General features: G+C 42.1%; 1 protein-coding gene across 1 annotated transcript in view; it reads left to right on the top strand.

The window, feature by feature from the left end:
• LOC140197066 (SH3 domain and tetratricopeptide repeat-containing protein 1) overlaps window positions 1-27,993 on the top strand; it is a 109,958-nt gene that overhangs the window by 56,498 nt on the left and 25,467 nt on the right. Inside the window, exons 10-12 of the mRNA XM_072256985.1 lie at window positions 1-1,707; window positions 15,336-15,516; window positions 19,229-19,379. Coding sequence (XP_072113086.1) covers window positions 1-1,707; window positions 15,336-15,516; window positions 19,229-19,379 — 2,039 coding nt within the window. The remainder of the gene's footprint in view (window positions 1,708-15,335; window positions 15,517-19,228; window positions 19,380-27,993) is intronic.

The following is a 27,993-nucleotide window of genomic DNA, read 5'->3' as shown; positions in this document are numbered from 1 at the left end:
GAGAGGATGATACTCCAAGTAAACTGGAAATTGAAGTGGTGAAGGCTAAGCTGAGTGAAGCTGTGTATGGGTTGAATGAAACTGAGTGTATAGAATCGGACAGTGAAAGGGAAGCAACTGAAGAAGATCCTATGATATGTAATCAAAAGGATGGACTGGAATTTCAGAAGCCTCAGGAGCAGTCATTCCACATAGGAGACATGGAAGCTCTGTACAACACTGAAGTACTCCATCCTTTACTGGTGTACTTGGATAATGATGAATTTAGCAATCACTTCAAAAATCTTTATGACTGCAGTTTTTCCTTTCTGACATCCACCTTTGCTGGCTACTCTGAATTGAAAGAATTGGTTCGTTACCTTGAGGTGGCAAGGGAAGTGGCAAGGAAACAACAGATGCAATGGGCTCAAACCAGACTCTGCTTTCTGCTGGGTAGGATGTGTGCCATGAAGCTCAAGTTCTCACAAGCAAGAGTTTACTTTGAAGAAGCTCTATGTCTGATGAAAGGACAGTTCACAGACCTGTTTCTCCTAATTGCTGTATATACGAACCTTACTGCCATTTACTTGAAGCAGAAAAACAAAGAGAAATACTGTGCCATTTTGGGGAAGGTTGCAGCCTTACTCTTGGGTATCCCAAACTACATCTGCTCCACTAACATGGAAGCTGACGTTCTGAGATACATTTTGAAGAAGGCAGTGCTGACAGACGATAAGCTTGTTGAAGCAAGAGCATGCTTTCTTTTAGCTAAACTTCATATAAGTCTTAAACAGTATGAGGATTGCTTGCCTTTCATTGAAAGACTGCAGATTTTGAGAAATGTCGCAATGTTAGAAAGTGAGGTATCCTTAGACTTTTATTTTACACTCGGATCACTTTATCATCAAAAATGTCTGCCAAATCTTGCTGTAAGCTGTGTGAAACATTCATGTTTACAACCTACAAGAACATTAATGGATTATTTGAAATGCGCTGACTTTATAATGAAAGGAGTTTCTAAGTTTTGTGGAATGGGTAAATTCACATCTGTGATTCCAACACAGGTGGCAACTTGCCTTCAGTTGGCACTCTCTTCTGCAAACAGCCATAATCAGGGCAGCATTTGTAGAACTATCTGCCTCAGCTTATCCACAATTTATGAAATTCATGGAAAACATGAAAGGGCCATTCACTACATGGAAATGGCCATTAATATCACAGCTTCTGCTAGCACTGAGGAAGTGATTGATGCACTTATTTCTCTTGCATGGTTGCACATTCTGAATAGTCAACCAGCTAAAGCAATTTTCATTTTAAATACCATACTGGATTCCCCATCTGATGTGAAATGCCCTGTGCAAAAGGGAGTTGTTTATAATATGATTGCTATCTCAATGAGAAAATTGAAAAATATCAAGGAAGCTATTAAGAACTATGTTGCAGCCCTTTTAATCTCTCTGAATTCAGGAACAGTGCTTAACCAAGCTATTGTCAGTGCAAACTTTGGTTTGCTTTGCCTTTGGTCAAAGAATCATCAACTTTCTGAACAATTACTTTTAAAGTCAATTTATCTTATCTTTGAACAGCAAAGTGCTTCTTCTGAGGGAAATCTTATCCAGTTTCTGATTATGCTGGGATACAGCTATATTGATCAGGAGTTACAAGAAAATGGAATACTTTGCTATGAGTATGCACTTCTGCTTGCATTGAAAGCAAACATTGTTGAAAGTAAGTACTTGCCTTTTGTACAGTCAGAATGACTTATTATCAACTGTGTAACAAGGTCAAAGTAGGTAAATAAATTTTTCCCAGAGGTCCCGTTTTTGGCTTAGCTATCCACATCAGGTGCAGCTGGATCTAATGTAAGACTTTCAGGCTCTGTTAATATATCTTCCTGATCCAGGATCTTTTTGAAATGCCAGAGTAACCCACAGTTGCTTTTGACCATTATGGCAACAGTCTTAAACCCTTTACATTGCATTTCTATATCTTTTCATTTGACAAAATGTGAGGATCTCCTTAACTACTCGTATATTAGAACTACAGCCATTTGTTCATCCACCTTGATCGCTCTCCTTCTTCCCCTTTGATAATTGGGTGAAACTTCTGAAATATTACTCGCCCTTTATCTGAATATTCATGTTCCTAGGGCTTTCCTATCCAGGTTTCTGAGATCATCATGTCTATCTGATCCATCGTTTTATCTTTCACCTTATTCTCACCAAACCATTAACTACCGAAGTCTCTTTCTTGTGCTTCATGATAGGTGATGTTAACAATTTGAATTTGTGTCTGGATTGGCCCCTGTCATTCAAAACCATTATCATCAACCATCCTAGGCAGAGTGCCAAAACCCCCCAGCCTCCACCCATAAGGCCAAATGGTACAGAAGCAGAATTAGGCCATTTGCCTCATCAAGTCTGTGCCAACTTTTCATCAAACAAGGGAAAATCTGCAGATGCTGGAAAACATAGAAATATAGAAAATAGGTGCAGGAGTAGGCCATTCGGCCCTTCAAGCCTGCACCACCATTCAGTATGATCATGGCTGATCATCCAACTCAGAACCCTGCACCAGCCTTCCCTCCATACCACCTGATCCTTTCAGCCACAAGGGCCATATCTAACTCCCTCTTAAATATAGCCAATGAACTGGCCTCAGCTGTTTCCTGTGGCAGAGAATTCCACAGATTCACCACTCTCTGTGTGAAGAAGTTTTTCCTAATCTCGGTCCTAAAAGGCTTCCCCTTTATCCTTAAACTGTAACCCCTCGTTCTGGACTTTCCCAACATCGGAAACAATCTTCCTACACCTAGCCTGTCCAATCCTTTTAGAATTTTATACGTTTCAATAAGATCCCCCCTCAATCTTCTATATTCCAGCGAGTATAAGCCTAGTCGATCCAGTCTTTCATCATATGAAAGTCCTGCCATCCCAGGAATCAATCTGGTGAACCTTCTTTGTACTCCCTCTATGGCAAGGATGTCTTTCCTCAGATTAGGGGACCAAAACTGCACACAATACTCCAGGTGTGGTCTCACCAAGGCCTTGTACAACTGCAGTAGTACCTCCCTGCTCCTGTACTCGAATCCTCTCGCTATAAATGCCAGCATACCATTCGCCTTTTTCACCGCCTGCTGTACCTGCATGCCCACTTTCAATGACTGGTGTATAATTGCACCCAGGTCTAGTTGCACCTCCCCTTTTCATAATCGGCCACCATTCAGATAATAATCTGTTTTCCTGTTTTTGCCATCAAAGTGGATAACTTCACATTTATCCACATTAAATTGGATCGGCCATGAATTTGCCCACTCACCTAACCTATCCAAGTCACCCTGCATCCTCTTAGCATCCTCCTCACAGCTAACATTGCCGCCCAGCTTCGTGTCATCCGCAAACTTGGAGATGCTGCATTTAATTCCCTCATCCAAGTCATTAATATATATTGTAAACAACTGGGGTCCCAGCACTGAGCCTTGCGGTACCCCACTAGTCACTGCCTGCCATTCTGAAAAGGTCCCGTTTATTCCCACTCTTTGCTTCCTGTCTGCCAACCAATTCTCTATCCACATCAATAGCTTATCCCCAATACCGTGTGCTTTAAGTTTGCACACTAATCTCCTGTGTGGAACCTTGTCAAAAGCCTTTTGAAAATCCAAATATACCACATCCACTGGTTCTCCCCTATCCTCTCTACTAGTTACATCCTCAAAAAATTCTATGAGATTCGTCAGACATGATTTTCCTTTCACAAATCCATGCTGACTTTATCCGATGATTTCACCGCTTTCCAAATGTGCTGTTATCACATCTTTGATAACTGACTCTAGCAGTTTCCCCACCACCGACGTTAGGCTAACCGGTCTATAATTCCCTGGTTTCTCTCTCCCTCCTTTTTTAAAAAGTGGGGTTACATTAGCCACCCTCCAATCCTCAGGAACTAGTCAGAATCTAAACAGTTTTGAAAAATTATCACTAATGCATCCACTATTTCATGGGCTACTTCCTTAAACACTCTGGGATGCAGACCATCTGGCCCTGGGGATTTATCTGCCTTTAATCCCTTCAATTTACCTAACACCACTTCCCTACTAACATGTATTTCCCTCAGTTCCTCCATCTCACTGGACCCTCTGTCCCCTACTATTTCCGGAAGATTATTTATGTCCTCCTTAGTGAAGACAGAACCAAAGTAATTATTCAATTGGTCTGCCATGTCCTTGCTCCCCATAATCAATTCACCTGTTTCTGTCTGTAGGGGACCTACATTTGTCTTAACCAATCTTTTTCTTTTCACATATCTATAAAAGCTTTTACAGTCAGTTTCTATGTTCCCTGCCAGTTTTCTCTCATAATTTTTTTTCCCCTTCCTAATTAAGCCCTTTGTCCTCCTCTGCTGAACTCTGAATTTCTCCCAGTCCTCAGGTAAGCCACTTTTTCTGGCTAATTTGTATGCTTTTTCTTTGGAATTGATACTATCCCTAATTTCCCTTGTCACCACGGGTGCACTACCTTCCTTGATTTATTCTTTTGCCAAACTGGGATGAACAATTGTTGTAGTTCATACATGCGATCTTTAAATGCTTGCCATTGCATATCCACCGTCAACCCTTTAAGTGTCATTCGCCAGTCTATCTTAGCTAATTCACGTCTCATACCTTCAAAGTTACCCTTCTTTAAGTTCAGAACCTTTGTTTCTGAATTAACTATGTCACTCTCCATCTTAATGAAGAATTCCACCAGATTATGGTCACTCTTACCCAAGGGGCCTCTCACGACAAGATTGCTAATGAACCCTTCCTCATTGCTCAATACCCAGTCTAGAATAGCCTGCTCTCTAGTTGGTTCCTCGACATGTTGGTTTAAAAAAACCATCCTGCATACATTCCAAGAAATTCTCTTCCTCAGCACCTTTACCAATTTGGTTCACCCAATCTACGTGTAGATTGAAGTCATCCATTATAACTGCTGTTCCTTTATTGCGCACATTTCTAATTTCCTGTTTAATACCATCTCCGACCTCACTACTACTGATAGGTGGCCTGAACACAACTCCCACCAGCGTTTTCTGCCCCTTAGTGTTATGCAGCTCTACCCATATCGATTCCACATCTTCCCGGCTTATGTCCTTCCTTTCTATTGCGTTAATCTCCTCTCTAACCAGCAACGCCACCCCACCCCCTTTTCTTTCATGTCTATCCCTCCTGAATATTGAATATCCCTGAATGTTGACCTCCCATCCTTGGTCACCCTGGAGCCATGTCTCTGTGATCCCAACTATATCATATTCATTAATAACAATCTGCACTTTTAATTCATCCACCTTGTTACGAATGCTCCTTGCATTGACACACAAAGCCTTCAGGCGCGCCTTTACAACTCTCTTAGCCCTTATACAATTATGTTGAAAAGTGGCCCTTTTTGATGCTTGCCCTGGATTTGTCGGCCTGCCACTTTTACTTTTCACCTTACTACTTTTTGCTTCTACCCTCATTTTATACCCCTCTGTCTCTCTGCACTGGTTCCCATCCCCCTGTTGTGAACTAACCTCCTCTCGCCTAGCCTCTTTAATTTGATTCCCTCCCCCCAACCATTCTAGTTTAAAGTCACCTCAGTAGCCCTCGCTAATCTCCCCGCCAGGATATTGGTCCCCCTAGGATTCAAGTGTAACCCGTCCTTTTTGTACAGGTCACGCCTGCGCCAAAATAGGTCCCAATAATCCAAGCAACACACACAAAGTGCTGGAGGAACTCAGCAGGGCAGACAGCATCTATGGAAAAACAGTACAGTCAACATTTCGAACCGAAACCCTTTGGCAGGATTGGAGAGGAAAGGCTGAGGAGTCGATTTAAAAGGTGGGGTGTGGGTAGAGAGAACCACCAGGAGATAGGTGAAATTGGGAGACTGCTTCACTGAGCACCTATGCTCCATCGGCTAGAACAAGCGGAATCTCCCAGTGGCCACCCATTTTAATTCCAGTTCCCAGTCCCATTCTGATAAGTCCATCCATGGCCTCCTCCACTATCGTGATGAGACCACACTCAAGTTGGAGGAACTTTCCCCTCCCACACACCCTCCCCCCCCCACCGGTCTCCAACTCCCACACCCCCTCCCCACCCACCACCGATTTCCGGCTCCCACACCCCCCCCCCACCGGTCTCCGGCTTCCCCCCCCCCCACTGGTCTCCGGCTCCCACACCCTCCCTTCCCCCCCCCACTGGTCTCCGGCTCCCACACCCCCCTCCCCCCCCATCGGTCTAGCTCCCACACCCCCTCCCCCCCACCGGTCTCCGGCTCCCACACCCCCTCCGCCCCACTGGTCTCCGGCTCCCACACCCCCTTCCCCCCACCAGTCTCCGGCTCCCACACCCCCCTCCCCCCCCACCGGTCTCCGGCTCCCTCACTCCCTCCCCCACCCACCAGTCTCCGGCTCCCACACCCCCTCACCCCACCGGTCTCCGGCTCCCACATCCTCCCCCCTCAAGTCTCCCGGCCCTCCCGGTTTCACCTGTCACCTTGTGTTTCTCTCTCCCCTTGCCCCACTTTTTAAATCTACTCCTCAGCCTTTTATTCCTCCAGTCCTGCCAAGGGGTCTCGGTTCGAAACATCGACTGTACTTTTTTTCCACAGACGCTGCCTGGCCCGCTGAGTTCCTCCAGCATTTTGTGTGTGTTGCTCCAACATTTCGTTATGGCTTTACAAACTACTGTTGAAGCTCTGCCCTTCCTTTTCTTTCAGTATTTTACCAAATCTGTTCATTCTGGTAACAAAGGTTGGCCTGGGCTGGAATATCCTGGAAATTACACCTAGTTCAGTGCTGACTAACAACGTATTCTTCTATTTGCTGCCTACCTTTGATAGTTACCAGGAAGCTTGGCATTCCTGCATGAGCACAATTTGTACTTTGGTTCCCTTACTGCACACCATTGGCCTTCTCATGAGGAGCACAGATTTGTTATAATCCTGCCAGTTGCTTCAGGGATACTGTTCAGAGCCTTTTCCGCTAGGCAGTCGAGTGCAATTTAAATGGTAGCAACTATTAAGAATGAAGAAGCCAAAATAGGTTAGAAATTGTTTAAACTATTATGTTGGATTTACCGTTTGGCCAATTTAGCTCTTCAAGTTCCAGTCAGTGAAGGCACTTGTTTTGAAAGGTTTTAAAGACCGTCTCGATGTAGCCAAATTTTCCAAGGAGCTTTTTATGCATCTCTCTTATTTCGTACAATTGTCCCTTTTATCTTGATACTTTATGAATGATTGAGATTGTTTGCATGAACATTAATAATGCCTGTGTAAACTCTATAATCGAGCTGGCTGTACAGATACAATTGCTGCATGCAGATACTTGATGGTTTTTGTGATACATCCTTTGTTTTGCATGTTCTTTGTTATTCTTTTAGTCCCTTGGACATTTGAATAATGGTGTCTAGCCAAGCAATAGAATTCCCTTACCCTTTTGCAAAGTGCTTTGTTCAATAGGGTACAATGTTCTATTCTACCTAATAAATCATAAAATTGTAATGGCACAGGAGAAGGCCACCTTTCTCACCAGATCTGAGCTGCTTATTGTAGGACATTCCAATCAGTACTACTACTCTTTCCCTGTAGCCCTCCAAATCATTTTCCTCATGCTTATCCATTTCCTATTTTGAAAAACGCTAAAGGACTCTGACACGATTTTCCTCATCCTTACAAGTAGCAAGTTCTAGTTTATAGCTACTCTCATTGTGACTTTTACTCTTCTATTTAAATCCCTGTTCTTTCCTCTGTGAACAGATTTTCATCTGGGAACAGATTCTCTCTAAAAGCTCCATTTGTCTTTTCTATTCTCAAAACCCAACATCCTGCCAAGGTCTGATTTCAGTATTTGGTGCAAAGTTCCAGTTGCAACATGAAAGAGTGCTTTACATAAACTCAACTTGTCTGTTTTTGTATTCCATGCGTAAATCAATGTTGTGTAAAATTACACATGCGTACTTTTTAATGATTTACGAACGTGTATACCTAGCTTTTTGTCTTCCTGTGGTAACTTTCAAATGGTATGTTTTAATCTGTGTTGTTTCACCTAGTATATTTTAAAAATATCACTTTGCACTTTGTATTAAATTCCATTTGTCTGCCTATTTTGTTAATCTACGTTGGTTCTCCAGAAGTCTATCTCTTTTCTCATTGTTTCTCATGTCTCCAAGCTCTTTCTCACCTCAGATTTTGAAATGTTTCTGGCATATCCAAGTGAATGTCATGAATGTGTATATTTTTTTAAAACATTTGTGGCAGCAGTACTGACCACTGTCTACCATTCTTTGGTCTGACAAAACAACCTCTTCAACAAGCACTTCATTATCACATGAAAAATATCAATCAGGTTGGTACAAACAAGAGAAAGTCTGCAGATGCTGGAAATCCAAGCAACACACAAAGTGCTGGAAGAATTTAGCAGGCCAGGCAGCATCCATGGAAAAGAATACAGTCGATAAACCTTCAGCAGGACTGGAGGGGAAAAAAATGAGGAGTTAAAAGGTTGGGGGGAGGGGAGGGAGAAACACAAAGCAATCAGTGAAACTGGAAGGGGGGAGGGCTAAAGTAAGAAGCTGGGAAGTTGATTGGTGATAAAGATGCAGGGCTAGTGAAGGGGGAGTTGGTAAATCATTTGTTTTCAAGCAAAAACTCAAAGTGGAAACATCTAGCAGTCCAGATGCCTGTGAAAGAGAAACTGAGCCGATGTTTCAAGTCCAAGACTCGTCATCAGTCTTGGATTCTGATTAACAACATGTTCATTTGTTTCATTTGTTTTAGTTGGCTTTGACAAATCTTTGGCTCTCATTTACCAACTCGAGCTACTCCAAATGCCTATTTGGTTTGGTTCTCACTTGAAGCAATTGTTTAAATGTGTATCTTCATAGTTGTACCTGCTAGTTTTAAACACCATTTTATCCTGGCAGCCCTTCATTTAAGAAGTTCCACTCCAGGTTGCTGCTGTCTCACAGCATAGAGTTCAATTGTGTCCATGTGGAGTTTGCTTGTTCTCCCCAGGACCTCGTGGGTTGTCTGAAGATGCTCTATTTTGTTCCCACATCCCAACGATGCACAGGTAGGTTAACCGGCCACTGTAAATTGCATCTCAGTGTAGGATAGGAGAATGGAACATAGAAATCTACAGCACATTACAGGCCCTTCAGCCCACAATGTTGTGCTGACCATGTAACCTATTCCAGAAACTGACTAGAATTACCTCACAGCATAGCAGTCTATTTTTCAAAGCTCCATGTACCTATCGAAGAGTCTCTTAAAAGACTCTATTGTATCTGCCTCTACCACCGACACTGGCAGTGCATTCCACGCACCCACCACTCTCTGTGTGAAAAACATACCCCTTGACATCCGCTTGGTACCTGTTTTCAAGCACCTTAAAACTATGCCCCCTCGTGTTAGCCATTTCAGCCCTAGTAAAAAGCCTCTGACTATGTCCTTGTTGTCCACGGGAATGGTACCGGAGGATTGGAGGGAGGTGAATGTTGTCCCCTTGTTCAAAAAAGGTAGTAGGGATAGTCCGGGTAATTATAGACCAGTGAGTCTTATGTATGTGGTGGGAAAGCTGTTGGAAAAGATTCTTAGAGATTGGATCTATAGGCATTTAGAGAACCCTGGTCTGATCAGGAACAGTCAGCATGGCTTTGTGAAGGGCAGATCGTGTCTAACAAGCCTGATAGAGTTCTTTGAGGAGGTGACCAGGTATATAGATGAGGGTAGTGCAGTGGATGTGATCTATATGGATTTTAGTAAGGCATTTGACAAGGTTCCACACGGTAGGCTTATTCAGAAGGTTAGAAGCCATGGGATCCAGGGAAGTTTGGCCAGGTGGATTCAGAATTGGTTTGCCTGCAGAAGGTAGAAGGTGGTGGTGGAGGGAGTACATTCAGACTGGAGGATTGTGACTAGTGGTGTCCCACAAGGATCTGTTCTGGGACCTCTGCTTTTCGTGATTTTTATTAACGACCTGGATGTGGGGGTAGAAGGGTGGGTTGGCAAGTTTGCAGATGGCACAAAGGTTGGTGGTGTTGTAGATAGTGTAGAGGGTTGTCAAAGATTGCAGAGAGACATTGATAGGATGCAGAAGTTGGCTGAGAAGTGGCAGATGGAGTTCAACCCAGAGAAGTGTGAGGTGGTACACTTTGGAAGGACAAACTCCAAGGCAGAGTACAAAGTAAATGGCAGGATACTTGGTAGTGTGGAGGAGCAGAGGGATCTTGGGGTACATGTCCACAGATCCCTGAAAGTTGCCTCACAGGTGGATAGGGTAGTTAAGAAAGCTTATGGGGTGTTAGCTTTCATAAGTCGAGGGATAGAGTTTAAGAGTCACAATGTAATGATGCAGCTCTATAAAACTCTGGTTAGGCCACACTTGGAGTACTGTGTCCAGTTCTGGTCGCCTCACTATAGGAAGGATGTGGAAGCATTGGAAAGGGTACAGAGGAGATTTACCAGGATGCTGCCTGGTTTAGAAAGTATGCATTATGATCAGAGATTAAGGGAGCTAGGGCTTTACTCTTTGGAGAGAAGGAGGATGAGGGGAGACATGATAGAGGTGTACAAGATAATAAGAGGAATAGATAGAGTGGATAGCCAGCGCCTCTTCCCCAGGGCACCACTGCTCAATACAAGAGGACATAGCTTTAAGGTAAGGGGTGGGAAGTTCAAGGGGGATATTAGAGAAAGGTTTTTTACTCAGAGAGTGTTTGGTGCGTGGAATGCACTGTCTGAGTCAGTGGTGGAGGCAGATACAGTAGTGAAGTTTAAGAGACAGGTATATGGAGGAATTTAAGGTGGGGGCTTATATGGGAGGCAGGGTTTGAGGGTCGGCACAACATTGTGGGCCGAAGGGCCTGTACTGTGCTGTACTATTCTATGTTCTATGCACAGGATCCATGCCTCTCATCATCTTACACACATCTATCAGGTCACCTCTCATCCTCCATTGCTCCAAGGAGAGAAGGCTGAGTTCATTCAACCTATTCTCATAAGGCATGCTCTCCAATCCAGATAACATCCTTGTAAATCTCTTCTACTCTCTCTCTCTCTATAGTATCCACATCCTTCCTGTCGTGAGGTGACCAGAACTGAACACAGTAATCCAAATGTGGTCTAACTAAGGTCTTGTATAACTGTAACCTTACCTCACAGTTCTTGAACTCAATACCACGGTTGATGAAGGCCAACACACCATACACCTTCTTAACAATGTCGTCAACCTGCACAGCAGCTTTGAGTGTCCTAAGGACATGGACCCCAAGATCTCTCTGATCCTCCACGCTGCCAAGAGTCTTACCATTTATGTTATATTCTGTCTTCAAATTTGACCTACAAAATGAACCACTTCTCAATTATCTGGGTTGAACTGCATCTGCCATATCTCAGCCAAGTTCTGCATCCTATTGATGTCCCGCTGTAACCTATGACAACCCTCCAGACTATCCACAACACCCCCAACCTTTGTGTCATCAGCAAACTTAACTCACCGTTCTACTTCCTCATTCAAGTCATTTATAAGGGGAGGGGTCCCAGAACAGATCCCTGTGGAACATCACTGGTCACTGACCTCCATGCAGAATATGGACCATCTACAACCACCCTTTGCCTGCTGTGGGCAAGCCAGCTTTGGATCCTTCGATCCCATGCCTCATTACTTTCTGAACGAGCCTTGCATGGGGAACCTTATCAAAGCCTTACGGAAATCCATATACACAGCATCCATTGCTCTATCTTCATCACTGTGTTTTATGTCCTCAATTCAATCAGGCTCATAAGGCACGACCTGCTCTTGACAAAGCCATGCTGACTATCCCTAATCAGATTATGTTCTCCAAGTGTTCTTAAATCCTGCCTCTCGGGATCTCCAGCAACTTGCCCACCACTGAAGTAAGACACGCTGGTCTATAATTTCCTGGGTTATCTACTCCCTTTCTTGAACAAGAGAACAACATTTGCAACCCTCCAATCCTCTGGTATTTCTCCCACCCCTATTGATAATGCAAAGATCATTGCCAGAGGCTCAGCAAGCATCTCCCTTGCTTCCCACAGTAGCCTGGGGTATACCTCACCCAGACCTGGTGACTTACCTAACTTAGGTTAATGGCAAAAAAGAATCATAGGGGAGTTAATGGATGTGTTGAGAGAATACTTTTCAGGGCTGGAAAGAAGCAAGAAGACAGGAGTGCAACTAATTAATCCTTCGGAGCTGTCATGGACCTGATGTGGTATAAGTATTAAATACAAGAAGAAATAATGTCTGTTTAACATATAATTGTTACAACAGTCAGATATCAGATTTAAAAAGTGACATTGATTGAAAACATGAGACACTGCAGATGCTGGAAATTTTAAGCAATGCACACAAAATGCTGGAGGGACTCAGCAAGTCAGAGTCTCAGCTTTAAATGTCAACAGTTTGTTCCCTTCAATAAATGCTACCTGATCTGAGTTCTTCCTGCATTTTGTGCACTGATTGGTTGATACTGCTTTGAGCAGAAATCTTCCTGTCATGCGGAAGACAGATAAACATATTTGTTCATAAATATCATTAAAGCTTAAATAATGGTCAAATTGCTTATTGTACTTGGGTAGAAATAATTTTATTTTATATTGGCTGCTCCCATGTGGGACACTAATAATTTAGTTAAAAGTATGGAAAAATTGAAAGCAGTGAGGTTACAGTAGTAGGAGCTTCGGATTCCTTGGGGAGTGTAAGCAAATGATGTAGAAATGAATGAATAACTGTGCTGTCTCAAAGAGAAAAACAGTCTGGGAAGTTCCCCAGTAAGCCTTTTTTTTTGCTGGTGTTTAGTTTTTGCCTTTGAAACTTTAAAATACAACTTTAGTTTTAAAGTTGTATTTTAACTTCATCAGTCCACAGGACTTGTTTCCAAAATGCATCAGGCTTGTTTAGATGTTCCTTTGAACTTTTTGGCTACAATGAGCAAAGGTATGTTTGGAGAAAAAAGGGTGTGGATTTTCATGAAAAGAACACCTCTCCAACTGTTAAGCACGGGGGTGGATCGATCATGCCTTGGGCTTGTGTAGTGGCCAGTGGCACTGGGAACATTTACTGGTAGAGGGAAGAATGAATTCAATTAAATACCAGCAAGTACTGGAAGCAAGCATCACACCATCTGTAAAAAAGCCGAAGATGAAAAGAGGGTGGCTTCTACAACAAGATAATGATGCTAAGCACACCTCAAAATCCACAATGGACTCCCTCAAGAGGTGCAAGCTGAAGGTTTTGCTATGGTCCTCACAGTCCCCCGATCTAAACATCATCGAAAATCTGTGGATAGACCTCAAAAGAGCAGTGCATGCAAGACGGCCTGAGAATCTTACAGAACTAGAAGCCTTTTGCAAGGAAGAATGGGCGAAAATCCCCCAAACAAGAATTGAAAGACTCTTAGCTGGCTACAAAAAGCGTTTACAAGCTGTGATACTTGCCAAAGGGGGTGTTACTAAGTACTGCCATGCAGGGTGCCCAAACTTTTGCTTCGGGCCCTTTTCCTTTTTTGTTATTTTGAAACTGTGAAAGATGGAAATAAAGTTTTCTTGCTTAAAATATTAAAGTAATGTGTCATCTTTAACTTTATGCCTTTTGGAAATCAGTTCATCTTTTTACTCGCTTAGCTATTCACAGCGACAGAAATTTTGACCGGGGTGCCCAAACTTTTGCATGCCACTGTAAGACCCTGGTCAGACTTGGAGTACTGTGCTCAGTTCTGGTTACCTCACTACAGGAAGGATGTGGAAACCATAGGACGAGTGCAGAGGAGATCTACAATGATGTTGCCTGGATTGAGGAGCATGCCTTATGAAAACAGGTTGAGTGAACTCGGCCTTTTCTCCTTGGAGCGACGGAGGATGAGAGGTGACCTGATAGAGGTGTATAAGACGATGAGAGTATTTGATCGTGTAGATAGTCAGAGGCTTTTTCCCAGGGTTGAAATGGTTGCCACAAGACGAGACAGGTTTAAGGTGCTGGGGAGTAGGTACAGAGGAGATGTTTTTCACTCAGAGAGTGGTGAGTGCATGGAATGGGCTGCCGGCAACGGTTGTTGAGGGTGATTCGATAGGGTTTTTTAAGAGACTTTTGGATAAGTACTTGGAGCTTAGAAAAATAGAGGGCTGTGGGTAAGCCTAGTAATTTCTAAGGTAGGGACATGTTCGGCACAACTCTGTGGGCCAAAGGGCCTGTATTGTGCTGTAGCTTTTCTGTGTTTCTATGTAAGTATTCTAAAGGGAGGATGATGTAACCATGGCTGACAAGGGAAATCAAAAACTGCACAAAAAGAAAATAGGGCATACTGTATAATACAGCAAAAATTAGTGGGAAGTTAGAGGATTGGGAAGTTTTTGAAAACTAGCAGAAGGCAACTCATTAAGTCAAGAGAAAAGATGAAATATGAAGGTAAGCTTATCAATAATATAAAAGAGGATACCAGAAGATTTTATTCAGGTATATAAAGAGTAAAAGAGAGGCAAGAGTTGCTATTGGACTACTGAAAAATGACTTTGGGGAGTTGGTGAAGGGGAGACAAATAAACGGTGGACAAACATAAATATTTGCATTAGTCTTCACTATGGAAGACACTAACAGAATGCCAGAAATTCAACTGTGTCTTATTCCGTGTGATGTGGAATGGCCTGGAAATACACTACACTTCTTGTAAGAATATTGAGAGTAATGAAGTTGAAGCTCTAGGCACAGTTATCTGTTTTTCCTCAGCTTATCGAGTTTGTTTACAGGAAGCCTCTGCCTTTAGCCATTCCAAAATTTGCTTTTACTGAATTCACAAATCACCACCCAAAAGTTTGGAATACAGAATAAAATTCACTGTCACAGAATTTGTGTGGGGGAAAATGAAAATAATTTAAATCAACATTTTTTTCCAGTTGTCTTTCTTGATGAATTTCTTGATGGCACAGCTTCGCATTCAGAATGTTGAAAGTGTTTTTGGATCACAGTCTCTCGGATAACATGGGGGTTGTATGTGTTTGGAGATTTGGAGGAAAGTATGTGTGTCCATGTCATAATTCAAATTGATTAGTATTATCCAATTGTCTAGCATGCTGTGGAAAACTTCTGTGTGTTTGGAGGGTGAATCATATTGATTGGTTCTGTAAGGTGGGTCCTCCAGTTTAATTAGTTCATGCCCAATGTTGTCTGAATACATTCATCACACTTTTAAAAAAAAATGTAAAATTTGATTAAAGTAATTAATGTGAACATGAGAAAGTATTTTAAAAGCTGATTCTCCTGGACTTTGCCACAAGCAGCACCTGTTCTACTTGCTTCAATGTTTGTTTTCAATTCAGGCCAAGTACAAGTTACTCGATTGCTCTGCTGGCTCTATGGTTCAGTCCTGCCTAATGAAGCACAGTGTATCGTCTACAACAAGTTTCTGCTTCATCTTGCCCGCAAGTCGGCAAACAAGGAACTGGAGGGTCATATTCTACAAAAGACCAGCCAACTTTACCTCAAATTGGGAACGGAAAGGTAAAGGCCTAATGTGAGGTGATGCCAGTAATTGGTTGTTTGGCATCTGTTTAGCTTTGCAGATTGTCACACCAGGTGTACCATTGCTAATTTTTATCCTTCAAAATTATATTCTGTTGTAGTTTAACGGTTACCGTTGTGGTTGTTCTTTTATCATTTCTTTGAAAGGAATCGAATGTTGAAAGGCTTCCATAAAGCAGATGTGTAGAGAACGTTTCCTTTGGTGGGGGAGTCTAAGACCAGAGGACGCAGCCTCAGAATAGAGGAATGGCCTTTTAGAACTGAAATGAGGAGGAATTTCTTTAGCCAGAGCACGGTGAATCTGTGGAATTCATTGCCAGAGGCGGCTGTGTGGACAAAGTCATTGGGTATATTTAACGCAGAGGTTGATATATTCTTGATTAGTCAGGGCATGAAGGGTCACAGGGAGCAGGCAGGAGATTGGCTGTAAAAGGGAAAATGGATCAGCCATGATGAAATGGCAGAGCACACTCTGGGCTAAATGGCCAAATTCTGCTCCTTTCTTTCGGTCTTGTGGTGTAATTTGCAAGTGTGTAGCATTAGTTTGTACCTCAGATGCAGCGAAATGTACAAAGATTTTATTGTGGTGTTTCTGTCTAGTGAATAGCAAAATGATAATGAGCAACACACACTAAATGCTGGAGAAACTCCATAGATCAGGCAGCATCTCTGGATGGGAGTAAACAGTCGACATTTTGGGGCAAGGTCCTTCATCAGGATTCAGTTGACTCTTTACTCTCCCCTCTATAGGTGCCGCCTGACTTGATGAGCTCCTCCGGCATTTTGTTCATGTTTCTCAAGATTTCCAGCAACTGCAAAATCTTTTGTGCTTAAAATAATATGGTTTTGGATCTCCTGGCAACAAACAGACCTTTTGCAGAAAGTAAATATTACTGTTCAAGCAGTTTAGCAGCTGACATCTTGTCCTACTGCTGCAGGCCCTGGAATCATAGTGATTTGCACCTATAACCCAGCACTTGTTACTGGCTTTGGAAAACCCCTCTTCAGCATGCCCAGGAAATCAGCTAAGGAAATGTTTGTTCATCTTTTTTGGTGGATATAGTGGGCAATGGTTACTTCTTGAAAGGTTATGTGAACAGATCTGTTATGTTACATCAGTCAAAGTTGCTATTTCTCTGCGACATCACAGAACTCCCTGCAGAAGAATACTGGCAATACTGTACTATGAGAAGCAATCCATATTAATTGCTCTGGAGAATTGAGGACTCTAAAAGGTTCAGCCTGTTCTGTGTTTTGCAAACCAGTAATGGTAGGGCAAAGAAAGGGCTTTCTTATTTAATATATTTCTAATTTAACATGTGGGGTCATTGATACCAATTACTGCATTAGAAGATCAAACAGACTGCACATGCTGGAAATGTAAAGGGAGGAGGTGAAAAGATTGATGCTTTTCTTTGGCCATGTCTTGTAGTATAAGAGACAGAATGTCATGGTCCAACTTTTTAAAAAATTGGTTAGGTCACACCTGGAATATTCTATGCAGTTTGGTCACCACACTCTAAGAAGGATGTAATTCTCCCGGTGAAATTGCAGAATAGATTCACAAGGATCTTGACTCTAGTTATAGGGAGATGTGAAATTGCAGAATAGATTCACGAGGATCTTGACTCTAGTTATAGGGAGATGTGAAATTGCAGAATAGATTCACGAGGATCTTGACTCTAGTTATAGGGAGATGTGAAATTGCAGAATAGATTCACGAGGATCTTGACTCTAGTTATAGGGAGATGTGAAATTGCAGAATAGATTCACGAGGATGTTGACTCTAGTTATAGGGAGATGTGAAATTGCAGAATAGATTCACGAGGATGTTGATTCTAGTTATAGGGAGATGCGAAATTGCAGAATAGATTCACAAGGATCTTGACTCTAGTTAGAGGAAGATGTGAAATTGCAGAATAGATTCACAAGGATGTTAACTCTAGTCATAGGGAGATGCGAAATTGCAGAATAGATTCACGAGGATCTTGACTGTAGTTATAGGGAGATGTGAAATTGCAGAATAGATTCACGAGGATCTTGACTTTAGTTATAGGGAGATGTGAAATTGCAGAATAGATTCACGAGGATCTTGACTTTAGTTATAGGGAGATGTGAAATTGCAGAATAGATTCACGAGGATCTTGACTCTAGTTATAGGGAGATGTGAAATTGCTGAATAGATTCACGAGGATCTTGACTCTAGTTATAGGGAGATGTGAAATTGCAGAATAGATTCACGAGGATGTTGACTCTAGTTATGGGGAGATGTGAAATTGCAGAATAGATTTACAAGGATCTTGACTAGTTATAGGGAGATGTGAAATTGAAGAATAGATTCACAAGGATCCTGACTCTAGTTATAGGGAGATGTGAAATTGCAGAATAGATTCACAAGGATGTTAACTCTAGTCAAAGGGAGATGTGAAATTGCAGAATAGATTCACAAGGATCTTGACTCTAGTTATAGGGAGATGTGAAATTGCAGAATAGATTCACAAGGATGTTGACTCTAGTTATAGGGAGATGTGAAATTGCTTAATAGATTCACAAGGATCTTGACTTTAGTTATAGGGAGATGTGAAATTGAAGAATAGATTCACAAGGATCTTGACTCTAGTTATAGGGAGATGTGAAATTGAAGAATAGATTCACAAGGATCTTGACTCTAGTTATAGGGAGATGTGAAATTGCAGAATAGATTCACGAGGATGTTGACTTTAGTTATAGGGAGTTGTGAAATCGGCTGAGCCTGTTTACCATGGAACAAGAAATTTATCAAATTCTGAAAGGAGCAGGTAGAGTAGGTAATAATGATCTTTATAATAATATATAATATAATGTTAGAGCATAGGTTTAAAATGAAAGAGGAAGTTTTAGAGGGGATTTGGGGAAAAAAATTCACGGAGAGGTGGTTAACGTTTGGATTTTATTGTCTAAGGAGGTGTGGCAGGCAGATATTTGCATATTTAAGAAATGTTTATAGTTGAATTAGCAAAGCTTTAGAGGCCATGGAGCTGACGTGCGTAATTGGGACTAATGTAGATGGATACAGTAAGTGGTATTGTGAAAAGAAGGGCCTGCTTCTGGTCACTTTAATGAATGAAAAATGGGAAAAAAGCATGTCAGGTAGCATCTGCTGAATTCAGCGCTTTCTGTTTTGCTCAGTAGGTTGTGAATGCAAGTCCTCTTGCAGACAAAAGCATTATTCATTTTGGTGATTCTCTCTTTTTGTGGACCAGACCTTATCAGTAAGGCATAACCTGCCCACATAGTGGACTGGAAAATAAGTTTCTTTTCAAGAGATGGGAATCTGTTTGTTGACCTGCCGCTTGCCTCCTTCCTGTACCAATGCCGGTCAACGTCATCAACTCAATCCCCTCTCATGAGGTGTCATTCTAATTGCTCTTGGAGCCGTTTCCGACAAGATCAGTGTGTCAGTGAAATTACAGACAACTGGTCTTTTTATTAAGCTGTTCCTCTCTCTGAAATAACTAAAACTAGATTCATTGGGCACTCTTTCGTGTTTGGTGGCAATTATTTTATATTAGATTTTGTGCTGTGGATAAATCCTGGGAAAGCAATGGCAGTTTCATCTCCCTGTGTCAACTTCCACATTAGAGCTGAAAGAAGTGTGGCGGCTTGCTCTCGCTCCAATCCGCTAATGAAGTTGTTCCCTTTTAACATTCAGGGCATTCAGCTCAGCCTTGGAGTACGCCAAGCAAAGTCTCGGAATCTTTATTGATCTAAAGAAAAAAGAGGAGGAAGCGTGTGCTTGGCTGCAGGCTGGGAAGATATATTACATTCTTGGAAAATATGAATTGGTGGATCTGTACATCCAGGTAAAAGCAATTTTAAAAGATTGAACCCAGCAGAAATTATAGAATGTATCTTCTTTCATATAGTTCTTTCATATATGAAGGGATGAGGCAGGAACTAGTGAGAGTAAATTGGAAACAGATGTTCAAGGGTGAAAGCACAGAAGTAATATGGAGGACGTTCAGGGACCATTTGTGCTGGGTTTAGGATGGGTTTGTCCCACTGAGACAAGGAAAAAATGGTAGGAAAAGGGAACCGTAGCTGACGAAACACGTGAGGCAACTCGTCAAGAGGAAGAAGGAAGCATATGTTAGATATAAGAAGCAGGAAGCAGGAGGGGCTCATGAGAAATATAGGGTAGCCAGGAAGGAGCTTAAGAAAGGACTTAGAAGAGCTCGAAGGGGGCATGAGAAGGCCTTGGCATGTAGAATTAAGGAGAAACCCAAGGCATTCTATGTGTATGTGAAGAACAGAAGGATGACAAGAATGAAGGTTAAAGAAGGCAACAAGTGCCTGGAGGCAGAGGAAGCTGGGGAGGTCCTAAATGAATACTTTGCTTCAGTATTCACAAGTGAAAAGGACCTTGATCAGGGTGAGGTCAAAATAGAACAGGCCTGTGTGCTGGACAATGTGGAGATTAAGGAAGAAGAAATGTTGGATCTTCTTAAAAACATCAAGATTGTTAAGTCCCCAGAGCTGGATGTGATATACCCCAGGTTGCTGTGGGAACTGAGAGAAGAGATTGCTGGAGCAGTAGCTATGATCTTTGAATCCTCTTTGGCTGCAGGGGAGGTGCCGGAGGATTGGAGAATGGCAAATGTAGTTCCCTTGTTTAAAAAAGGTAATAGGGAGAATCCTGGGAACTATAGACTGGTGATTCTCGCGTCGGTGGTCTGCAAACTATTGGAAAGGATTCTTAAGGATAGGATCTACGAGCACTTGGAGAAGTACGGTCTACTCAAGGATAGTCAACATGGCTTTGTGAAGGGAAGGTCGTGCCTCACGAGCCTAACTGAATTTTTTGAAGAAGTAACAAAAGGAATTGATGAGGGTAGGGCAATAGATGTGGTCTACATGGATTTTAGCAAGGCCTTTGAAAGGTCCCCCACAAGAGACTCATCCAGAAAGTCATGAGGCATGAGATCAGTGGAACCTTGACTGTTTGGATAAAAAATTGGCCTACAGGAAGAAAGCAGAGGGTAGCAGTGGAAGGAAAGTATTCTACCTGGAGGTCAGTGACTAGTGGAGTGCCGCAAGGATCTGTCCTGGGACCCCTGCTATTTGTGATTTTTATAAATGACCTGGATGAAGAGGCGGAAGAATGGGTGAGTAAGTTTGCGGATGATATGAGGATTGGAGGAGTTGTAGATAGAGCTGTAGGTTGTCGAAGGTTACAAGGGGATATAGACAGGATGCAGAGTTGGGTAGAAAAGTGGCAGATGGAGTTCAATCCAGATAAGTGTGAGGTGATGCATTTTGGAAGGACAAACCAGAAGTCTGAGTACAGGGTTAATGGTTACTTAAGAGTGCAGATGAACAGAGGGACCTTGGGGTTCAAATCCATACATCCCTCAAAGTCGCTGCACAGTTTGATGGGATAGTTAAGAAGGCCTGTGGGTTGCTAAGCTTCATTAATAGGGGAATTGAGTTCAAGAGTAGAGAGTTCATGTTGCAACTCTACAAATCTCTGGTGAGACCACACTTAGAGTATTGTGTTCAGTTCTGATCACCACATTATAGGAAGGATGTGGAAGCTATGGAGAGGGTGCAGAGGAGATTTACCAGGATGTTGCCTGGATTGGAAAACAAGTCTTATGAGGCAAGGTTAGCAGAGCTGGGACTTTTCTCTTTGGAGCGTAGAAGGACGAGAGGGGACTTGATAGAGGTCTACAAGATTATGAGAGGCATAAATAGGGTGGATAGCCAGTACCTGTTTCCCAGGGCACAAATAGCAAACAGCAGAGGGCATATGTACAAAGTTAAGGGAGAGAAGTTTAGGGGAGACATCAGGGGTAAGTTTTTTACACAGAGGGTTGTGAGTGCCTGGAATGGCTTGCCAAGGATGGTGGTGGAGGCTAAAACATTGGGGGTATTTAAGAACCTCTTGGAAAGGCACATGGATGAAAGAAAAATAGAGGGTTGCAGGGTAGTGTGGGTTTAGTGCCTGTTTTTAAGAAATATATGGGTCGGCACAACATCGAGGGCCGAAGGGCCTGTACTGTGCTGTAGCATCCTAGTGTCTAGTTAGTCCAAATTTGAAGTTACTGGTTTCAGCAAGGTGTGAGTGAGAAAAGCCATGTGATGATTCTTTAGCAGTGTTTAATTCTTTCTTATGATTTCAGGTCAATTAGCTCAACACAAGAGTCGTGATATTGAGGGATAAAATTAATTTCACTCAGAGGGTGTGGAAATTGTTTCCTAAATACTGTCAGCATAGATTTGATAAATTCACGTAATATTTAAAATAATTCTGTTCCTGGATAAAGAAGCATGGATAATTAAGTTGTCCAGATTATTTTTCAAAAGGAGTTTGTTGAAATATATAGTTTTGATGTCATGGGTGTGAAGAAAAACTGTTGTTAGAATTTGCACAGCAAGGAGCTACTTGACCTGACCTGATCATCACAAGATGATCATCACTTTTTTATAGACAGTGATTAATGTCCTCATATCCAAAGCTCATCAGCTCAAAATAAATTTGAGATGAGGGCAGTTCAAGAATGCAGATCCATGGAAAGCACATCAGCAGCTAACAAGTGCAATGTGTATATAGGGTATAGTTCCTAGTTTGCAAATGACTGGAATCTCAGTTGTAGCAAGCTATGTGGGTGACGATAACAGTGTGTAGACTGAGACATGGCCAGTGAAGTGATTCATGTTGATACGAAGAACACATAGAAGCAAGATAAGTGGTTGTGCAATTTAAATAGAATATGGGAACCAGAAAGCCAGTGAGGTGTAGATGGATCTTTGAAGGTAGAAGGACAAGTAAATAGGGTGTGTTTTTTTTAAAAAAAACAATTGGTTATGCAAAGTGTTCTCACTGTTAAAAAGATTTAGAAAATTTCTTCAGAATCATCTCTTAATGGTAAACTCTCAAGGGCAGGTAGTTAACAAGTAGAGGGATCAAACTGATAAGAATAGGATATTGGAAACTGAAGCAGCAGTGAGCCATTTGTGCCTTTGAGCCTGCCTGTCATTCAATAAGATCTTGCCTTGCCTTTTACCTCAGCAATGACAGCCCCATAATTATGTAATTCTGTTAATATCCAAAACTTATTGATTCAAAGTACATTTATTATCAGAGTATGTACGCAGTATACAAACCTGAGATTCATCTTCCCCACAGACAGACATGAAACAAAGAAACACCATGGAACCCATTCAAAGAAAAACATCACCCCCTCCCATGTGCAAAAAAAACGCAACAACGACAAAAAAAATTGACCAAAAATCAGAAGTGTAGGCATATTCAGTTCAGCTCAGTGTTCATTATCTGCAGGCTTCCCCGATTCAAAATCACCCAAAGTAGCAACAAGAAAGGATCAATCAGAAATAGATCATAATGTGAACTACAGAGTCCAACCCACAAACCACGTTGATTAAACCTTGCCCAAGACCCAGGGCTCCGGCACCATCCTCTGACTGCATCAAGGGAGAGAGACCATTCGAATGCAAAGAGCTTCCTTGGGGAGCGGTGAACCACAGGAGGAGGAGGACGATGACAACGGTCACACACAGACACCTTCCTCTGGCAGCATCAAGGGAGAAAGACCATTTGAACGCAAGGAGCTTCCTCTGGGAGCAGTGAACCAGAAGGGGGGTGTGGGGGAGAGAGTCTGTCACCTTCCTCTGGCAGAATCAAGTGAGAGGCTGGTAGATGGCACCGAACAACACCTTGCCTTCTGCACTTGCCGCAGTGATTTCAATCTTCCCCTGTGCTTTAATCAGTGAGAAGTAGTCGATCATGGGCTTGCGCCTCATCTCCAGGTTTCTTGGCCTCGAGGCTGTATACCTTGCAGAACAGACACAGAGATAGCAATATGTCAATTTCACTCAATCGGCCCGTAAACCACCAAAATGTACATCATAGGCTCCAACAAGAGCAGAATGACATTTGAAAGAAAAGGAGACATAAAAGAAGTGAAAGAAGAAGTTTCATGAACTGCCTGGAGGATGGCATCCTTGGTCGCATTGTTCACTGGTGTCATCTTCTTCCTGGACTCTCATCGACCCCCGCTACAGCCCTCTTGTGTAGAAAATTATAAAAATTCACTGCCTTTTAGCTAAAGAAATGTATTCTCTTCTCATTCTTGAATGTTTGACCCGTTTAAGAGCCCACCCATTAATTTTAGACATTACAGTCATGAGAAAAAGCATCCCAGCAACTAATTTGTCAGACGTTAAGAATTTTGTTTGGCTCGGTGAGATAATCTATCATTAGCAGAAACTGAACAGCATAGTCTTATTCTGCTTGATCTTGCTCTTTATCACAATCCTCTGGAACCTCCTTAAGCCCAATACCAGGAATCAATCCTGTAAACCCCCATTGCTCTTACTTGATTATGCTTATTCTTTCCTGGGTAAGGAAAGCACATCTCTCTGCAATATTTCAGATTTGGTCTTCCCGTGCTGTATATAATCGCAGTATTTTATCTTTATATTGGACTCAAACATGTGATAAAGGCCAAGGTACCATAAGACTTCCTAATTGGTTGGTGTACTCGTACAAAGGGAAAACAGCAGAATGACTCAGCAGATTCTGAATGGTTCAAGCAAATGATGTCCTTCAGACAGTTCATGAAACTACTACTGCTACTTTCAAATATGATTCTACCTCGATTAGAACCTGTGATTTACATTTTGATGGTGTGTTTTCGGGTTGTTTGAGCAATCTGTCTCTGAGAGAGTTCAGTGGGGTTTGGAGTGGAGTGTGCAGCCTGGAAGTGAGGTACAAGCCCGTGATTGACCCTATTTCTCGCTGATCTCACCAATTAAAGTGTCAAGCAAGACTGAAATCAACGGGGATGAGAGTAGAAGGTGATTGGGTGTTCAGCACCATCTTCCTGCATTTGACTGGTCTCTCTACTCACTCTTGCTCTCTGCTCCCGGAGGAAGGCGTCTGCTTTTGACCAGTCTCTCTCTCTCTCTCTCCCTCTCTCTCGATGCTGCCAGTCCTGGGTCTTGGGCAGGGTTTAATCGACGTGGTTTGTGGACTGGACTCTGTTGTTATGATAGTTATGATGTCTTTCTGGTTTCTGGTTGCTCCTTTTTTATTGGTATTTTGTAAGATTCTGAGTATGGCGACGATGTTTTCACTAGTAGAAAAGGACACAGCCTCAGAATAAAGTGAATCCTTTTAAAACTGAGTTGGGGTGGGATTTGTTTGGCCAGTTGGGGATGAATCTATGGAATTCATTATCATTAAGAACTCTGGAGGCCAAGTCATTGAGTGTGTTTAAGACAAAGGTTGTTAGGTAAAGTGATTAATGGTTATGCAATGAAGACAGGAGAAAGGGATTGAAAATTTTGACGTGGTTGAATTACAGAGCAGATTCATTGGGCTAAGTGGCTTTTCTGCTCCTTGTACGACTGGGTCAAAATTTAAGATGGAAGTTATGTGCATTGAGTTTCTATTTGTGTAATTTCATTTCATAGTCATACTTTATTGATCCTGAGGGAAATTGGGTCTTGTTACAGTTGCACCAACCAAGAATAGAGTATAAATATAGCAATATAAAACCATAAATAATTAAATAATAATATGTAAATTATGTTTTGGAAAGTGTTTTAGACATACCTTCCATTTTACTACCCTTTGCATGAAAACTTCCCCTTGTTGACCTGCGTCATTCTATCTTGTGTAACTCTATTACTGTTGCTGTATTTGGATATGTGGTTTACTCATTTGAGTGAACAAGATTTGCTTTCTACTGGAGCTCTCAAAGATAGAGTTGGCTTCCTTTCATAGGTTAATGCACTCATGCAACAACCAGCTGTGATTACAGATTCTTTTTATTTCATGGTAGCAGAACATAGAACTATAGAACATTACAGCACAGAAACAGGCCTTTTGGCCCTTCTTGGCTGTGCTGAACCATTTTTCTGCCTAGTCCCACTGACCTGCACCTGGACCATATCCCTCCATACACCTCTCATCCATGTACCTGTCCAAGTTTTTCTTAAATGTTAAAAGTGAGCCCGCATTTACCACTTCATCTGGCAGCTCATTCCACACTCCCACCACTCTCTGTGTGAAGAAGCCCCCCCCCAATGTTCCCTTTAAACTTTTCCCCCTTCACCCTTAACCCATGTCCTCTGGTTTTTTTCTCCCCTAGCCTCAGTGAAAAAAGCCTGCTTACATTCACTCTATCTATACCCATCATAATTTTATATACCTCTATCAAATCTCCCCTCATTCTTCTACGTTCCAGGGAATAAAGTCCTAACCTATTCAACCTTTCTCTGTAACGCACTTTCTCAAGTCCCGGCAACATACTTGTAAACCTTCTCTGCACTCTTTCAACCTTATTAATATCCTTCCTGTAACTTGGTGACCAAAACTGCACACAATACTCCAAATTCAGCCTCACCAATGCCTTATACAACCTCACCATATCATTCCAACTCTTATACTCAATACTTTGATTTATAAAGGCCAATGTACCAAAAGCTCTCTTTATGACCCTATCTACCTGTGACGCCACTTTTAGGGAATTTTGTATCTGTATTCCCAGATCCCTCTGTTCTACTGCACTCCTCAGTGCCTTACCGTTTACCTTGTATGTTCTACCTTGGTTTGTCCTTCCAAAGTGCAATACCTCGTACTTGTCTGTATTAAACTCCATCTGCCATTTTTCAGTCCTTTATTCCAACTGGTCCAGATCCCTCTGCAAGCTTTGAAAACCTTCCTCACTGTCTACTACACCTCCAATCTTTGTATCATCAGCAAATTTGCTGATCCAACTTTCCACATTATCATCCAGATCATTGATATAGATGAGAAATGACAATGGACCCAGCACTGATCCCTGTGGCACACCACTAGTCAGAGGCCTCCACTCAGAGAAGCAATCCACTACCACTCTCTGGCTTCTTCATTGAGCCAATGTCTAATCTAATTTACTACCTCTCCATGTATACCTAGCAACTGAATCTTCCTAACTAACCTCCCATGCGAGACCTTGTCAGTGGCATTACTGGGGTCCATGTAGACAACATCCACTGCCTTCCCTTCATCCACTTTCCTGGTAACCTCCTCGAAAAACTCTAATAGATTTGTTAAGCATGACCTACCACGCACAAAGCCATGTTGACTCTCCTTATTAAGTTCCTGTCTATCCAAATACTTGTAGATCCTATCTCTTAGTACTCCTTCCAATAATTTACCTACTACCGACGTCAAACTTACCGGCCTGTAATTTCCCGGATTACTTTTAGAGCCTTTTTTAAACAATGGAACAACATGAGCTATCCTCCAATCCTCCGGCACCTCACCTGTAGATACCGACATTTTAAATATATCTGCCAAGGGCCCCTGCAATTTCAACACTAGTCTCCTTCAAGGTCCGAGGGAACACCCTGTCAGGTCCTTGGGATTTATCTACTCTGATTTGCCTCAAATAGCAAGCACCTCCTCCTCCTCAATCTGTATAGGTTCCATGACCTCACTACTTGTTTGCCTTATTTCCATTGACTCCTTGCTGGTTTCCTTTGTAAATAAAGATGCAGAAAACCCATTTAAGATCTCCCCCATTTCTTTTGGTTCCATACATAGCCGACCACTCTGATCTTCAAGAGGAACAATTTTATCCCTTATTATCCTTTTACTCTTAATATACCTGTAGAAGCTCTTTGGATTATCCTTCACCTTGACTGCCAGAGCAACATCATGTCTCTTTTTAGCCCTCCTGGTTTCTTTCTTAAGTTTTTTTTTTGCACTTTTTATACTCCTCAAGCACCTTATTTGCTCCCTGTTTCCTATACATGTCATAATCTCTCTTTCCTTCTTTATCAGAGTTCCAATATCCTTCGAGAACCAAGGTTCCTTATTCTTACTCACTTTGCCTTTAATCCTGACAGGAACATACAAACTCTGCACTCTCAAAATTTCTCCTTTGAAGGCCTCCCTCTTACCAATCACATCCTTGCCAGAGAACAACCTGTCCCAACCCACGCTTTTTAGATCATTTCTCATTTCTTCAAATTTGGCCTTTTTCTAGTTTAGAACCTTAACCTGAGGACCAGATCTATCTTTATCCATGATCAAGTTGAAACTAATGGTGTTATGATCACTGGAACCAGTGTTCCCCTACACACACTTCCGTCACCTGTCCTAACTCGTTTCCTAACAGGAGATCCAATCTTCTCTAGTTGGTACCTCTATATATTGATTTAGAAAACTTTCCTGAACACATTTTACAAACTCTAACCCGTCTAGACCTTTAACAGTATGGGAGTCCCAATCAATATGTGGAAAATTAAAATCCCCTACTATCACAACTTTATGTTTCCTGCAGTTGTCTGCTATCTCTCTGCAGATTTGCTCCTCCAATTCTCGCTGACTATTGGGTGGACTATAATACAACCCCATTAATGTGGCCATACCTTTCATATTTCTCAGCTCCACCCATAAGG

The sequence above is a fragment of the Mobula birostris genome, chromosome 4 (assembly GCF_030028105.1).
Source record: "Mobula birostris isolate sMobBir1 chromosome 4, sMobBir1.hap1, whole genome shotgun sequence".
NCBI classification, from domain to species: domain Eukaryota; kingdom Metazoa; phylum Chordata; class Chondrichthyes; order Myliobatiformes; family Myliobatidae; genus Mobula; species Mobula birostris.
Note: the sequence above shows the minus strand (reverse complement) of the source record. Positions and strands in the feature narration are given on the sequence as shown.